This window comes from Alternaria novae-zelandiae (genome assembly GCF_023758075.1).
Source record: "Alternaria novae-zelandiae strain BMP 2774 chromosome Unknown scaffold_1, whole genome shotgun sequence".
Classification (NCBI taxonomy): domain Eukaryota; kingdom Fungi; phylum Ascomycota; class Dothideomycetes; order Pleosporales; family Pleosporaceae; genus Alternaria; species Alternaria novae-zelandiae.
Window position 1 is genome coordinate 2,920,673 of NW_026056961.1, and position 14,579 is coordinate 2,935,251.

At 53.5% G+C, this 14,579-nt stretch overlaps 5 protein-coding genes across 5 annotated transcripts; 2 read left to right on the plus strand and 3 right to left on the minus strand.

Moving 5' to 3' along the window:
- Positions 1-1,410: 1,410 nt before the first annotated feature.
- J4E88_000959 (uncharacterized protein) lies at positions 1,411-3,030 on the plus strand (the record flags this gene model as incomplete). Its single annotated transcript, XM_049394632.1, is given in 4 exon segments — positions 1,411-1,415; positions 1,513-1,543; positions 1,557-1,885; positions 1,935-3,030. The coding sequence occupies 4 exon segments, from the start codon at positions 1,411-1,413 to the stop codon at positions 3,028-3,030; spliced, it is 1,461 nt and encodes a 486-aa protein (XP_049260461.1).
- Positions 3,031-3,552: 522 nt separating this feature from the next.
- J4E88_000960 (uncharacterized protein) lies at positions 3,553-4,706 on the minus strand (the record flags this gene model as incomplete). The annotated part of the gene is made up of 2 exons (XM_049394633.1): positions 3,553-4,312; positions 4,366-4,706. 2 exons carry the CDS (start codon positions 4,704-4,706, stop codon positions 3,553-3,555), a joined length of 1,101 nt encoding a protein of 366 aa, XP_049260462.1.
- A 1,858-nt stretch (positions 4,707-6,564) lies between these two features.
- J4E88_000961 (uncharacterized protein) lies at positions 6,565-8,484 on the plus strand (the record flags this gene model as incomplete). The annotated part of the gene is made up of 4 exons (XM_049394634.1): positions 6,565-6,859; positions 6,928-7,040; positions 7,090-7,462; positions 7,511-8,484. 4 exons carry the CDS (start codon positions 6,565-6,567, stop codon positions 8,482-8,484), a joined length of 1,755 nt encoding a protein of 584 aa, XP_049260463.1.
- Positions 8,485-8,614: 130 nt separating this feature from the next.
- J4E88_000962 (uncharacterized protein) lies at positions 8,615-9,715 on the minus strand (the record flags this gene model as incomplete). Its single annotated transcript, XM_049394635.1, has 1 exon — positions 8,615-9,715. One exon carries the CDS (start codon positions 9,713-9,715, stop codon positions 8,615-8,617), a length of 1,101 nt encoding a protein of 366 aa, XP_049260464.1.
- Positions 9,716-10,864: 1,149 nt separating this feature from the next.
- On the minus strand, positions 10,865-13,879 carry J4E88_000963 (uncharacterized protein; the record flags this gene model as incomplete). Its single annotated transcript, XM_049394636.1, has 6 exons — positions 10,865-11,021; positions 11,877-12,633; positions 12,683-13,078; positions 13,129-13,333; positions 13,384-13,639; positions 13,698-13,879. 6 exons carry the CDS (start codon positions 13,877-13,879, stop codon positions 10,865-10,867), a joined length of 1,953 nt encoding a protein of 650 aa, XP_049260465.1.
- Positions 13,880-14,579: the final 700 nt, after the last annotated feature.

A 14,579-nucleotide genomic window follows, 5' to 3' on the forward strand; every position in this document is an offset into this window, starting at 1 on the left:
AGCAGCATCTGAGGTGCGATGACATCATGCCCGGACTAGCCAAGGCAACACCAAGGAGGCCTTCAACACAACCGCAACTGTTCCAACGCGATGCCATGAACTGATTGAACCTATAACCATGCCATCGGTATGTCACTCTTTCCTCAGGGCCCTCGATGCGCAACCCGTGGACGGACCGTGTCGTCAGGTGACATCCACGGATGCTCGGCCTCGGGGGACTCTGGAAGGTACCCCGAAATGCGCAAGCGAGCCTCGCGCGGTCTAGACGATGCGCGCAGATCCGTAGAACTAATGCCAGGGACGTGTAGGCGACACTACTAGTCGTATGAGTGAGGTCGAAAGGAACGAACATTGTCGCTGCGTCCTCCGTCAGCAAAGCCACCGGACTGTGGCATAGCCGCGCGATTTAATCAACTGCCGCCTGGGCAAACTGTGCCAATGTCGGAGGTTCCGTCGATCCTGCAGAATTGAGGTTTCCGCTCGCGTAGACATTACAGTTTTTCGTACGGAAAAGCGTCGCCACACATCACATGACGTGCTGAGAAATCAGGGTCAGCTCTGGCTGGCTCCAAAACTTCGGCCCGTGGAGGTGGCGCGGCGGCTCTTGTGGATCTGGTGGGGTCGGTCTTAGGGTCCGATCCACAACTCAACAGCGTTGGATTCGTCCGTTCGCCATGCTTTCATAAACCTTGAACTACTCAATCTTGACCGGTCTTCAATCAAGTGTAATGGCGACCATGCAATCGCTGAAAGACAGTCGCGCGACCACGTCCTGTACTGAGTGTCAACGGAGGAAGCAAAAGGTGACGACACTCCACATTGGCCCTGCATCTACCCCTTGAACTAATGACGCGGCTAGTGCTCGCGAGAATGGCCCTGCAATCACTGTCAGGCACGAAAAGTACCCCATCTTTGTCAATTCTCTGTCAAAAAAGGGCAACAGGAGCCTTCTCCAGAGTCGTCTCGGTATGTAGATCGTCCTGCCTACCCCGCCATTAGCGGAACGCCGTAGTAACAGCGATTGCGCAGTGAAAATTCGGCCTCCAGTATCAAAGGCACAAAACGAAGCGCTCCTGACTCTGCAGAGCCGCAATTTCTGTCGCAGGATGGCGATCAAGAAGAGCTTGAAGATGGGCTGAAAGCGTGGGGGTACATGCCTGGTCATGTGCACTACAAAGTAGGCGGGGTTGAAGAAGTAAGACCATCTCTCAAAACATTGATATGAACTAATGCGTTCAAGAACGGTCCGCGGAAAGACTCACCGACAGAAAGCTCCGTCACGACGGATGTTCTCGAGAAAGTCCTTTCAGCCGTGCCGCCAAGATCAATTACGGGTAGGCACAAACATGGCGAGATCTTAGCGATCCATTCTCTAACCACGAGCAGATGCGTTCGTTAACCACTTCCTCAATGTCGTAAACTACCGCTACACTGCAATATACGGGCCAACATTAGCCGAGCAGTATGTCCAATGGTGGGCAGATCGCGGTGCGGGCAAGCAACTTTCTCCAGAATTTACCTGCCTGCTCCTGAGGATCTGCGCGTACTCAGTGCAGTACCTCACACCCGCGCTCCGTAAAATGATTGAGTTTGAGTTGGCTTGCAATTGTCAAACTCTGACGGACCGTTTCTCGGACGCGGCGGAAGAGCTAAGCCGGAGTTTTGGAGCAGCGAGAACAAGCGTTGAACGCGTGCAAGAGCTATTTTTGAAGTGCGTTTGGTTGAAGGCTGAGTCCAAGATCGTAGAGTCGTGGCATGCGCTGTCGCGCACGATCCGGGAAGCGCAAGAGCTGGGCATCGATAAGGATGGAGGTATCGAAGGCCTGTGTGAATTCGACATAGAGATCAGGAGACGTCTCTGGACGTTACTATACATCTGGGATTGGTAAGTACAAACCTGCGTATGTTTGAAGCACGATCTGACTCTCGCACAGGCAAATGTCGGCATGGCTCGGCCGTCCAAACCTCATCGACCAAAAGAATCTCGACTTCAAGTTCCCCAATCTACGGCTCGACAAGTCGACCACGGAGCCAAACTTACTATCACCCTTCGCACACATCGCCCTTCAAGCAACCCTCGGCCGTAGGATCGCCGCTACCATGGGGAATGCCCAATCTGAACACGCCCTCTCGGATGAGCAGGTCCTGGCGATAGAAGCGGAATGCGAAAAGTTCATCGAAGAGCTACCCCCCATCTTCCGCTTCACAGACCCCGACACGTCATTTGATGAGTCCCATCCTTTCTTCGTGTTCCAACGCTGTCAGCTACATTGCGTCATTTTCGTGACGATGCTGAACTTCTTCAAGCCCTACCTGACCCGAGAACGGCGAGACGCGATAGCCGACCAGGACGACGAGTTCCGGAAAAAGGGCGTAGACATCGCGTTGCGTCTCCTGAAAGTAGCGCGCCAGCTTTTCGACCACGAGTTCCCCATCAATGCGAAGTTCCACATGGTTGTCTTTGCGATCTTCGATACCGCGACCTTACTCTGCTCGGCTATTATTCACGATCGCGAGCACCTCCTACCTCATCGTGAGGAGATTGTGGATGCAATCGAAAGCTCTCTGGATATGCTGCATCAACTCAGCGGGACAACGAAGTTAGGCGCTACATCGTACAACTTCCTCTTCAAGCTCGTGCAGGCCACACCAGAGCTTTCGCGATACTCCTCGGCTAGTAAGCGGCAACGACAAACTTCTTCTTCAGTACCTACAACAACACCGCCGGTGCCTGCGCATGAGCCTGCACCTGTAGCGGTGATGCCGCCAGTGAAGGACACAGCCCAGCCGGAGCCGACCGCTGCGCCGATGGTTTCCACTGCTGGCGATCTTCCGTCGATGACCATCTCGGATGAGCTTTCGTTCGACATCGATCAGTTCCTCGCTCAAAATCCTTTTGGTACGGTCGGGGATCCGGCTGCTGTTGATATGGGTGGCATGGAGCAGATTTGGGATTGGCAGGATTTGCATATAGATGTTTACGCGCAGGGGGAGCCGGATGGATGGAACGCTACTGGTGATGGATCGTGATGCTGCCGCCGCTGGCGTTTTGATAATGGTGCGCGCTCATGCAGCATCTCATACACCACATGCCTGGTGTCTTGTGTCATTTTTCTACGTTCATACATATTAGTTTCTTTGACGAAGAGATAGTAATACCATACGTTACTCGTAATTATACACGCAGTAGCACTGGGAGCAACCTCGCACTTATGATTGCAAACTCCCTGAAGATTGCACATTCAATATAACGATGGAAAGTGCCTCCGGTTTCAGTGTTCAGAAAAGGGCGGGCAGGGCTGAAGTTAAGTGTCGCAGGGTGGCTCAACCCCGAAAACCTTCGGAGGCCCTAAGGCGCCGCGAACATCGTCATGTGTGGCGGTGCAGGGAGACAAGCTTTTGTTTAGTAACTTCGTTTTTCTTTGCACGTGGTGAGGGAAAAGAAATAGTGTTATTGTTGCTATACTCCTTGCAAGCCACCATCGTCAACGGATGGTCTCACCAATCCCTCAACACCATGTCAATAACCGGCCAGACGTTATACTCACTCGATCAGAACGGGGCTGATTTGCAACTTAGCTTCCTCGCTTTCCTTGCCGAGTTGGTTTCCAGCTCAGCGGCCTTGCGCTTCTCCGTAGGCCTCCTGACGCGCTTCGGGCGTACCGGCATGTCCGTTGCCAAAGCACCAGGGGTTTCCAGGACTTCATCCTCCATTTCTGGCTTGGCTGGTAGTCTCAGGACCAAGCGCGGGTGTGTGACACGTCGTTCAGGCGTCGTGGGGGGCATGATCGGAGGTGGCGGTATCCCTCCGACACCGCTGTCTCGTCTATCCGATGTCGATGTAGCATCGTGACTCTCCGTCGCGAGTGGAGTATCTTTCGGATCCTCGAGTCCGATCTCCGCCGTGGACGTCGAACGTGGTGTGTCGAAATACAGAACCTCTGGTTCTTGCCCTTGAACGCGTACCGCAGCAAAACTGTTCTGTATGCGCATTTTCCACTCGCTCAAACCCATCAAGACCTTGGCTTGATTGCCTAGCTCTCTGGACTGCTTCAACGAAAGCCCCAGGAGTTCGTTATGTTTGTCGGAGAGAGCTTGGTAGTCCATACGCAGACTACCGTATGATGAGGAGAGCACGTCGAGCTGCTCCTCTAGGTCAAGAAAAGACTGTGCGCTGCTGATCTGTAGGTTGTCGAGTTCTTGTCGGAGGGCGCGAATGCTTGATTTAGGGTCTATCGCAGACATCCGACGGCTTCCGTGGTCTTGGTCATCGTAGACTGTGGGCGGTGTGTTGTAACGGAGGCGGACGATGCTACATGATGTCAGCAGGCCACTTCCCTGATCTGGACGTCCTCAACAACGTACTAATCCGCGTCATCAGAGAAGTATTGACGGCAACTCTCAGTAATGGACTGTTCACTGTTCGATGGAGATTCGTATCCGATGATGGGGAATTTCTTGACACCCGTGATGTATGGCTCCCAGTCGCTATCGCTGTCGGACGGCTCACATAGAGAAGAAAGGTCGATGACATCGTGTCGACACACCTCTTGGTCACAATAGTGATCATTGCGGGCTGCTGGCCATTTGGGTGTAGTTGTGATCGATCGGGATGCTGCAAAACGTTTCCGTTCCTCGAGTAGCGTGTAGAATTCATCCACGGATTCAGCGCTGGTCTTGCTGACGAGAGGTTCTGCACCGCACATCCTGGTAGCTGGTAGTAACTGATGATAGAAATGATGGTCGTGCTATTGCTGAGTGGTGTTTATGGCACTGTTGATGGAGGATGCTGGTGTATGTTACTCGAAGGAAGGCTGACCCATGATAGAGCCGATCAATGAGGAGGGCGACTACCTCGTCCAATTTCAAACGACGTTCGCCGTTGCCATTTGGGTTGAACACGCATCTCACCTCAAAGCAGCCTCGACGCAAAGCTGTGGTAGTTGAAGCGAAGAGATGGAAAGATCGAATCAAACCTTATGTATCTGTGTAAGGCTGATACTAGGAAGATGCCGACAACAGGCGCAGAGTGCGCAAACATTCCTCAGTAACATGCATGCCGTCCTGCAGCTTTGCCGGTGGTGTCGCTCGAGAGATGCAGTCGGTGTCAGCTTCAGGCGATACATGGTGCGAAGAACCGAAAGATTCTTGATCATGCTCTCGCCAAGTAACGTCGTACGTAGGTTACATTCGGGTAGCACCACAGTACCGAGGCGATACGAGGTCAACAGAAAGGCCCTGGGTCCTTGTATCGAGCATGTCGCGTGACATTGCCCGTTGTCGATGCGACTTGCTTTGGGGCAGGCCCACCTTCGCGCCTACTCGGCACGTGCTGCCAGGGAAAGTGTTGCATTCGGAGGAGACCGGTGAAGTTACTGCAGTGGTTGGCAGGTGTGGAGCCGGGCAAGGGTCCAACAACCTGCCACAGTGAACGGCAGATTTCTCGTTGCAATTCGAGCGTTTCGGTCTCGGTCTTTCCAGTAGATTAGCAGTGGCAGGCCGCGCATTCAAGGAATGTCGATCTCCCATCAATGTTGGGGTCGCAGGCATCCCGCGCGTTCTGAGATATCAATCTCAGGGACGTCATGCCTGATCTGGGCATTCAACGAGAACACTCGAGCCACCCCGCTTACTGTCGGTGTGATTAACGTCTGGCGATAATTTGAGGCCGGTCTTCTTAGCCATTTCGCGTGTGCGAAGCCTGCGAAAGTAAACGTAATCGGCACGTCTTTAGTCTAGTAGCGTTTCGGCACGCGGCAAAATTCGTCGGGTCCGCCACAAGCGAACAGCCTCGCGTCGAGAGGTCAACGTCGCAGTAGCAACGACGATCTGTGCTGGTAGCCATCATTGTCAACCGATGCACCTGGTCTGTGAACTGTTGTGTTCATCGAGGGCTCAGCGTGTAAGGTTCTGTCACTGCGCCCATCAGGCGCGCTGCTGCAGGCGCACCCACGCACAAGGAGAGAGAGTGCAAAGCTTACCAGACCGATGGTATTAGCTAAGGCCAAGCCTAATAGGATCGAGCGAACCACAGAGGCGACGTGGGATGATCTTTGCAGTGAACGGCAGAGGAACGTGATGGGGTCTGATGCTTGGTCCACCAAGCACTACGTCACGGCGCGCCTTAATGCCGCTACCTTGGCGCACCGTACCAACGACTCCACACCATCTGTCCGTTCCAAAAGATTTTTTGACAGGGGCGGCGCCGGGGAGAACTGGAGTATATGAGGGGCCATGACCCTCCTCCGGGACCGAGCTCGTGTAACTCTTGTCATCAATTTCCTGCGACCCTGCTGTCGCGGAAGCTTGCCATACCCAATATACAAGCTTTTCCAAGCCTCACAAGCCTTTAGCATCCTGCTTGGGTGAAGACGCCGTGACGGTTCGACACATAAACGACAACGCCACCAGATTACAGCGACATCGACGACTCGACGACCCTGGACAGCACTATCCCAATTGCGACTGCCCAATTATCGCACCCCTCTTTACCATTGCGCCAACCCCAAGCAACAACTCTACGCCCATCCTCCATCGCGGCACCACCACCATCATTACGCCAAGATGGTCCGAACTATGTTTGTGAATCCCTTCAAGGCCCATCATGTCGACGAATTCCCCGGCGTCCATGTGCCTCTTGATGACTCGACCCATCGCGCTTCTGTAGCTTCCACCCACCCACGCGCCTCCCTCGCTGCAACAGAGAAAACGACCAAAGACGACAAACCAGAAGATGGCCTCACGCGCCCTGACAGTAATGCATCTAGTGGTGTTGTTAACCATGGCTTGACAGTCGCAGCATTGAAGGCAGAGATTGAAGCAGAGGTTGCTGCTTCGGACAACGACACGCCATATGACCGTACGTCGTGTGGCTTTTCCTATCACCTCCGGTAATTCTTACAAGGAAACAGTACTAATCTTCCATAGGCAAGTCCAAGGTTATCAACAAGGCCTTGCAGGACATGGGCATGGGCCGCTATCAATGGCAGCTTTTTGCTCTCTGCGGTGGCGGTTGGATGGCCGACAACTTGTGGCTGCAGGTGCGCATATCCAATTCCTCATCAACCAACAGGACTTACAAAGATACAGGGTGTTGCTCTTACACTGCCACAACTCAGCGTTGAGTTCGGTGTCAGCGAGACGGAAGTCAGATACACCACACTAGCGCTCTTCCTCGGTCTCTGCATTGGCGCTTCCTTCTGGGGAACCGCGTCTGACATTATCGGTCGTCGTCTCGCTTTCAACTTTACTCTTTTCCTCGCTGGTGTCTTTGGTCTTGCATCCGGCGGTGGGCCCAACTGGATCGGCACATGCGCACTCTACGCTTGCATTGGTCTTGGTGTCGGTGGTAACCTCCCTGTTGACGGCGCTTTGTTCCTCGAATTCCTGCCTCAAACATCGGGAAACCTCCTCACGCTGCTTTCGATCTTCTGGCCCGTCGGTAACCTGGTTGCCTCGCTCCGTAAGTCGATACCGCTAGCTATACTCACCATTTACTGACGACCTGCAGTGGCATGGGCATTTATTCCCAACTTCTCATGCGCTGACGGTACTCCCGTCGGACAATGCCGCATGGAAGACAACATGGGCTGGCGATACCTCATCCTGACTCTCGGCGCTATCACATTCTTCATGTTCATCTGCCGCTTCTTCCTCTTCCATCTTTACGAGTCACCCAAGTTCCTGTTGTCTCGCGGTCGCCAGGCCGAGGCCGTCGCCACCGTCTACGGCATTGCGCACTACAACAAGACGCACACCTGGCTCACCGAGGACATCCTCAACCAAATCGGCGGCGACCAGGAAGTCACCGGAGAAGACGTCAAGCTCAGCGTCTTCGAGATCGTCAAGCGCTCCCTTAGCCGTTTCTCGATGAAGCGCTTCAGGACTCTCTTTCAGGACAAGAAGATTGGTCTTACCACTGCGCTGCTCTGGTTCCAATGGTCGACTATCGGTATGGCCTACCCGCTGTTCAACGCTTTCCTCCCGCAGTACCTCAAGAACTCGGGTGGCGGAGTCGAGAACGACATCAGCATCGTCTACCGCAACTACGCCATCACCGCCATCGTCGGAGTCCCCGGATCCATCCTCGCCTGCTACACCGTCGACCTCAAATACGTCGGCCGCAAGGGCACAATGGCCATCGCCACCGTCATCACCGGTGTCTTCGTCTTCCTCTTCACCATCTCTTCCGACTCTGACTTCCAGCTTGCCTTTACTTGTCTCGAGGCTTTCTTCCAAAACATCATGTACGGTGTCTTGTACGCGTACACACCTGAGGTGTTCCCCGCCCCAATCCGAGGCACGGGTACTGGAATGAGCAGTTTCTTGAACCGCGTTGCTGGTCTTTGCGCGCCTATCGTTGCTATCCAGGCGGGTGGTAGTAATCCCAAGGCGCCGATTTACGCCAGTGGTGGATTGTTCATTGCGGCGTTCTTTAGTATGTTGGTGCTGCCTATTGAGACGAGAGGCAAGCAGACTTTGTAGATGGTACGCTTTGAGTACTTGACGGCAGGACCGCATAGCGCAGTTGCATGATGTGTAGCGCTAAGAATTGATAACATCGATTTCTACATTGAGGCTACACCATGTCTCCGTCCGCATCTTTAACCCCAGTTCACAGCCTCGCCCTCACCTCCCCTAACTTCAAACCCCACCCCCTCAACCACCTTTCCACGAGCTCCTCCGTAACATCCTCCACCTCCGGCAACATCTCCATCGCATTCTCACTCCTAAAAGCCATCGCTTCTCCTTCCCTCCCCTCTCCCGCCTCCATCATAAAAGCATGCATCTTGAACTTCTGCGGGTCCAACATTCCTAACCACTGCGGCAAGCTACACTCCCTTACCTCGAGTCCAAAACGCCCCACCAGCACCTTCTGCAGCAACGCCCAAGGCGCAGGGCGGGGGTGCATCATGTTGTACACCTTGACCTTGTCTGCAGATGTGCTTTGTTGGGATGACGTGACATTGGCGATACCCTCAGCGAGGTTATCAACAGGAATCCAATCCACAGCATTCATCCTCACGGGCCAGTACCCCAGTTTCTGACTTGTCTTGAAAATCACCCACAACCAGCCCTGAATTGGCCACTGCGGCGCATTGGATATCGCGGATGATGTACCACCGATCTGGCCCGCACGTACAATAGCCACGCGTAACCCGTGTTCCTTCCCTGCGCGCGCGAGAAGTTGCTCCGCGAGGCATTTACTCTGGCCATACCCCGTATTCGCTGCGCTGGCGAAGTCCCAGGCGGGGACTTCGGGGATGAGCGGGGAGGTGGGGTGCTGGGTTGGATGGTTCATTATCGAAGTGTTCGAGGACACGAAGGTTACGCGAGGGTTTAGGGGGCTGGCGATACATGCGGTGATAACATGCTGAACAGCGTTGAGGAGGGGTAAGTAACCGATGAGAGGCGTCGCCCAATTTGCGTTCCACGCATTGAAAACGATTTCTGAGACGCTGGTTGTGAAGTGTGTGTATTGGGTGGGGGATAGACCGAGGTTGGGGAGTGTGATGTCGGTTGTGATGAAGGTGAGACGGGTAAGGTTCTCGTTGCTGATGTGGGTGAGAGACGAGGTGGTGCGTTGTTCTGCGTCTTTGCTACGGTTTAGGCAGAGGATGGTAGTGTGGGGGTGTTTTTGGAGGAGAGAGGCGGTGATGTAGGGGCCTAGGAAGCCTGTGGAGCCGATGATGGCGATGGTCTTTTGTGAGGTCATTGTTGGCTGTGTGGGTGTGTTGCTATCTTTGACTGGGACAAGATTCGTGAGATCTATAATCGGGATGGTGAGAACACTGAGCAGTGGTCCATTGACACTGTTACGCACGCAAGTGAGTGAAGAATGAATTCGGTACGTAATGTGAGGTACAGGTCCGTTTGCACCTTATACTTGAAGACGGTGGTCGGGAAGTGAGGTCGACTCCACGGAGACTTTGAACATGCCGTGCAACATCCATTGGTAGGTAACATAGGGGCGTCCTGCATATAGTGATGTTAAGCCCGAGACTTGTTCTCGCCAATGAATTGAGTGTGAGATACACACTTGATGTCAAGTCCTCCGCGGATGCGTGCCAACTTCTCATAGAAGCGTAAGGGGCCCAACCACGATAGTGATGTGCTGCCACATTGCATACAATACACATTGATCGTACCCATCTGTGTAGAGCGATGTCGCGGAACCACACCGATCACGCGTCTCGTTGAATTTACAGCCTTTTGCTCTTTGCCCTCCGCTTTCGACTCGCGTAGAGCGTGGCTGAAAGGTAGGTCACCGTTGAACGATACACGACAGGGCTCTGTGTGGCGTTGCTCCAACTGCGTGGTGGGATCTTGTTAGGCGTTGACTTTGGTGTTTCTCCAGCTCCACAATACGGACTGCAAGGCCTAGACCTAGCGCGATAGTAATCAGCCCAGGCTGAAGAATTCAAGGCGTAGAGGGTACGTTGCCATAGGCTAGGAACGAATGAGGAAAAAGTCTATCGTCGACGATCAGTTCACGTCGCAGCATCTGCCGTTGTACAACATGCCAGTACCCGATACGTGACGGTTCGCATGACTGGGTAATTGTGGGCGCAAGGGTGACCCAAGGCCGAGGCACGGAAAAGGGAGGATTGAGACATCCCTTTGGTCTAATGATGTAGCAATGCGGCTCCACAATCGCCACGCGCTGCAAGCCTCGACTCCTTACCTCTCCATACCACATGTTGCTTACGCCCATCGCAACGGCTGCCGTTTTAGTGGAATGATGTACTCCGCAACGGCACAGGGCGATGGTGGTGTAAAGCCGTGAGGCGTTGCAGCGCTTGCTATCGCCTTTCTTAAAGAAGAAGCTTGCCCCGAGCTGCCCTTGACTGAGCCACCGTCTGCGCTATCGTAGACTTTCCGTGCCCACCATGCCGCTCAGCCGGAGTATAGCCTTGCCGTCCTTGCTGTTCGTCCATGTTGTTGTCTCGTCTAGCGGCTCGGTGCGGGTGTTCGATAGGCATCGCGCATTGTGCTCTTCGCCGTGGAAGTAGAAGGGGGCGCTTGCCGCGAAAGGCAGTCTGGCTAGATCCAGCTTCTGGGTTTGTTGAACACAACGACTCTGTGTAGTCAGTGAGAAGCCGGGTCTGCATATGACAGATCTGGGCACGGAAACTTTTGCCTGATCAAATTGAAGTGATAAGCTAAGCGTCGTCCATGATGCGAGGTCTTGACAAAGGAAAAGCAGACTGGTTGACTGGCTTCGGGTCGTCGTGGGCTGACAGAGCAGCCAGGCCGCTGTCAGGCTGGGCGCAAAGTACCGTCCAAAGTCATTACAATCGACTCATTCGGAAGCGAGCGCGAACACAAAAAGATGCTGTCAGGCTGAAAGCAATGCTGCAATTCATTGTCGGCTGCCCGAGGGTGAGAGGGCTGGCACACCTAAGCGTGGCCGCATTGCGCGCGGTCCGGGCGCCGGACCGCTTCGGAGACACATTTTGCCGAAGCCCGCTTGTGCGTCATCGAGAGGTGGAAGGCACATCAGGCTGCTCTCAACTCATCCCATCGCGTGCAGTGCGGTACGCTTGTCTAAGCATACTATTGATTCGCTAGATAAGGTACAGTATCTCGAGGTCATGGCACCCTTCGATGACCTCAACGCAGCAACTCAGACCGGCCATTAACCACCTGGAACGTTGCTTCCTGAAGAGCGTGGTCGCCCTACATGCGCGTATCCTCGCTGCGACGCGTTTGCTTGCGCACCCCAGCCTCCAGGTTCTAAAAAGCTACTCTGCTGCGACGATGGCATCACCATTCTCTGAACGTCCTGGTTGAATCCGAACCCACGCACAGGCCTATCGCTGACATTACCTGACCGCAAGGACACATATTCACCATGATCGCGATGCACTAGCGACCCAATGTGCAGCGTTTTGTTTGCACTAGTCATGAGCAACTTCAGCGCTGGACCAGATCGCTGACAGTGCACCAGGTTTCGAAGCTGATCAACGACATCTAGGATTTCTCGATCCCAACCGCGAAGCGGGTTTTCGAAATCGGATATGCCGTCTATGATGCAAATGATCGTCTTTGACTTGTCCATGTTCCCCACGATCGACCCGAACAGAGATACCAAAGCTCGCACGTTATATTGCGACACTGCGTCGTAGAGACTTTGCTCTAATGGATCCAGCTCGACGTCCGGTGAGTCAGGATAAAGGAGTAGCTGAGTAATCAGGCTGCGTACGAGCCCAGATGGTCCGCCGATCAGATCCTGTTCGACCCTGGTATGACTGCTGCAAAAGAAGTGCAGGATCATACTGGAGCCTGTCTGGGCGAGCGTGGTTGCCAAGGAAGCACACAGGACGGACAACGGAGATATCTTTCCGATACCATCATCTTTGCAATGCCCATCAACCAGGAGGATTCCGGACAACGGCTGACTTAGCCAATTCTTGAATTGCGCGGTCGTGAGCAGCCACCGCGCCTTGCCGAGACCCTTGGGTCGTAAAGAGTTGCTCTGTCTCAAGATATGCTCCGTCTCGCGGATCAAGTATGCGAGATCCACGCCGAGCATCCACAGAAGCTCTTCCGTCGTCATCAAGATTGTCTGCTGGGTAAGACGTCGCTCCTCCGCGATGACCTCGGTTCCAACTTTTTGCTGGAGAGGCTGCTCTAGAGATGAATGAGTTGGTGACAGGATTCATACCTGTGGTCGACTTACTTGCTTGGCACACCATTTCCGCGACGATCTCATACACAAGAGTCTGCACGGTAGCAGCAAGCTCGTTATTAGAGACCTTCTGTGGCATGTTACCCTCGAACAGCCTTTGAAAGTCTTGCTTAATGTCTTCTTTCATCTCTTTGATGCTTCGGTTAAGGGTTTTCATTTCCCCATCAAGACGCCTAACACCATGCGATACCTCCTGAACTCGAGAACGCGTTGCGTGCAACTCGGTACTGTTAGCCGAAGCCGTCTTGCGGACATCCTGCATGGTTTGTGCGTTGAGAATGTCAACTCGATTTGTCACCCTGGCCTTGGCGTTTTGTATCTCATGATCGAGGCCCTCCAACACGACTGCTTCGTGATCCGGCAGTCGTGTCCTCATACGGCGCCAGACTATCGAAGCTGAGGGTTTGACTGTTTATATCGGATAGGGCAAAACTTACGCGACTCTTCTTTGCTACATCGAAGCAGCATCTCGATAAGCAATTTCAGGGAATCAACGATGATACCGTAAAGATCGTACGTCTTCGCCTTCAGCTCACCATCTCGAAATACCTTATACATCTCGGCTGTCGTCTTGAGAGTTTCAATAACGTCTGCGAGTAGCTCTAGTATCTTCTCTCGGTTCTCGATGCATTGTTCCCAGGCCTGGATAGACGATCAGCTAATGTCAAAATCCACATATAGAGCAAGGGTACCTGGAAAATGAACGATAGTCCTCCACGTAAGATACCAAGGCCATGTTCTTCTGGGATTATGAAGGAAAGAGAGTTGAGTGTGGTCGCATCTGCTTTGCCGTTCCGAATGAAACTTCGGAGGGACCCTTTTGGAGCTTTGGCGTCGTACGCCTCTTTCACCGCGTCGATCCGCTCGAACACATCATTCCATGTACAACTCTCGGTTTGGCATCCAGGGAACACTGCACTGGCCTTCTTGAGAACAGCTTCAAGCTCCCTTTGCAAGCATGAGTTCTCGTTGTTTGAGCGTTAAGATGCGGCGTTTGGAAACTCACTTGCTCGGTAGAGTCCTCCACTCTCCACGTTGACGGTTGTATTGGGTGGGCACAGAAAGTGCAGAACGCAAAGCACCACCGGTTGTTGTCTTGAACGCTTCGAACGTCTTGATTTCGTTCTCGTCATCCATTACTTCCTTGACGGCCTTCGGAGGCAACAACATATTGGAAAGTTTCCTCATTATCGAGTCTGGTTATTGCGGTGTGGGGGCTTGCATCTCAGAGTTGTCGAAACTCGTTGTTCAGTCCGCTGCCAGCTGGGCATCGCACACCTTCAGAGGGTAGCACACCGACTTGCTCAGCCCCACTGCGATACGCCCCACCAAAGCAGCCTTCGTGCAGCTACTCCATCGTCGCTTGTCGGACTTGGGTGAAGTGCAGATAGTAGTGCGGACATATCATTTGCCACGTCAGCGCCGGATCGGGAGATTCAAGCCGAAGGCTGAAGGCTTACTGGTGAGACAAATCTTACCGCACGAGATGAGAGCCGGCAGTCTGCAGCAGAGCCAATCAGGGATATACAGTTATCGGGTCGGTCTTCAGCAGTCGGGTTGTGTAAGCGCCGGGTCTGGAAGGCTCTGAGAGTGGTGTGCCTGCCCGAGACTGACACAGATAAGACTCAATGCAAGAAACGCCAGAAGGGGGCCAAAACTCTCGACAAGGCAAACGCCAAGGGCTTATTTTCGCGTAGCTCATCGACTGATCGGCATTGCAGGTTCATCTCCGAGGGTGTTAAGACAGTCTTCTGAAAGAACACCTCAGCTGTCATACTCGCTTAGCCTGACGAACGGCAGCAACCGCAATACCCAGCCTACAGGTACAGGCCACAGCCAATCACCGATTTTCCCCGCACTACCTTCGATGCACATCGAACCTGATTTT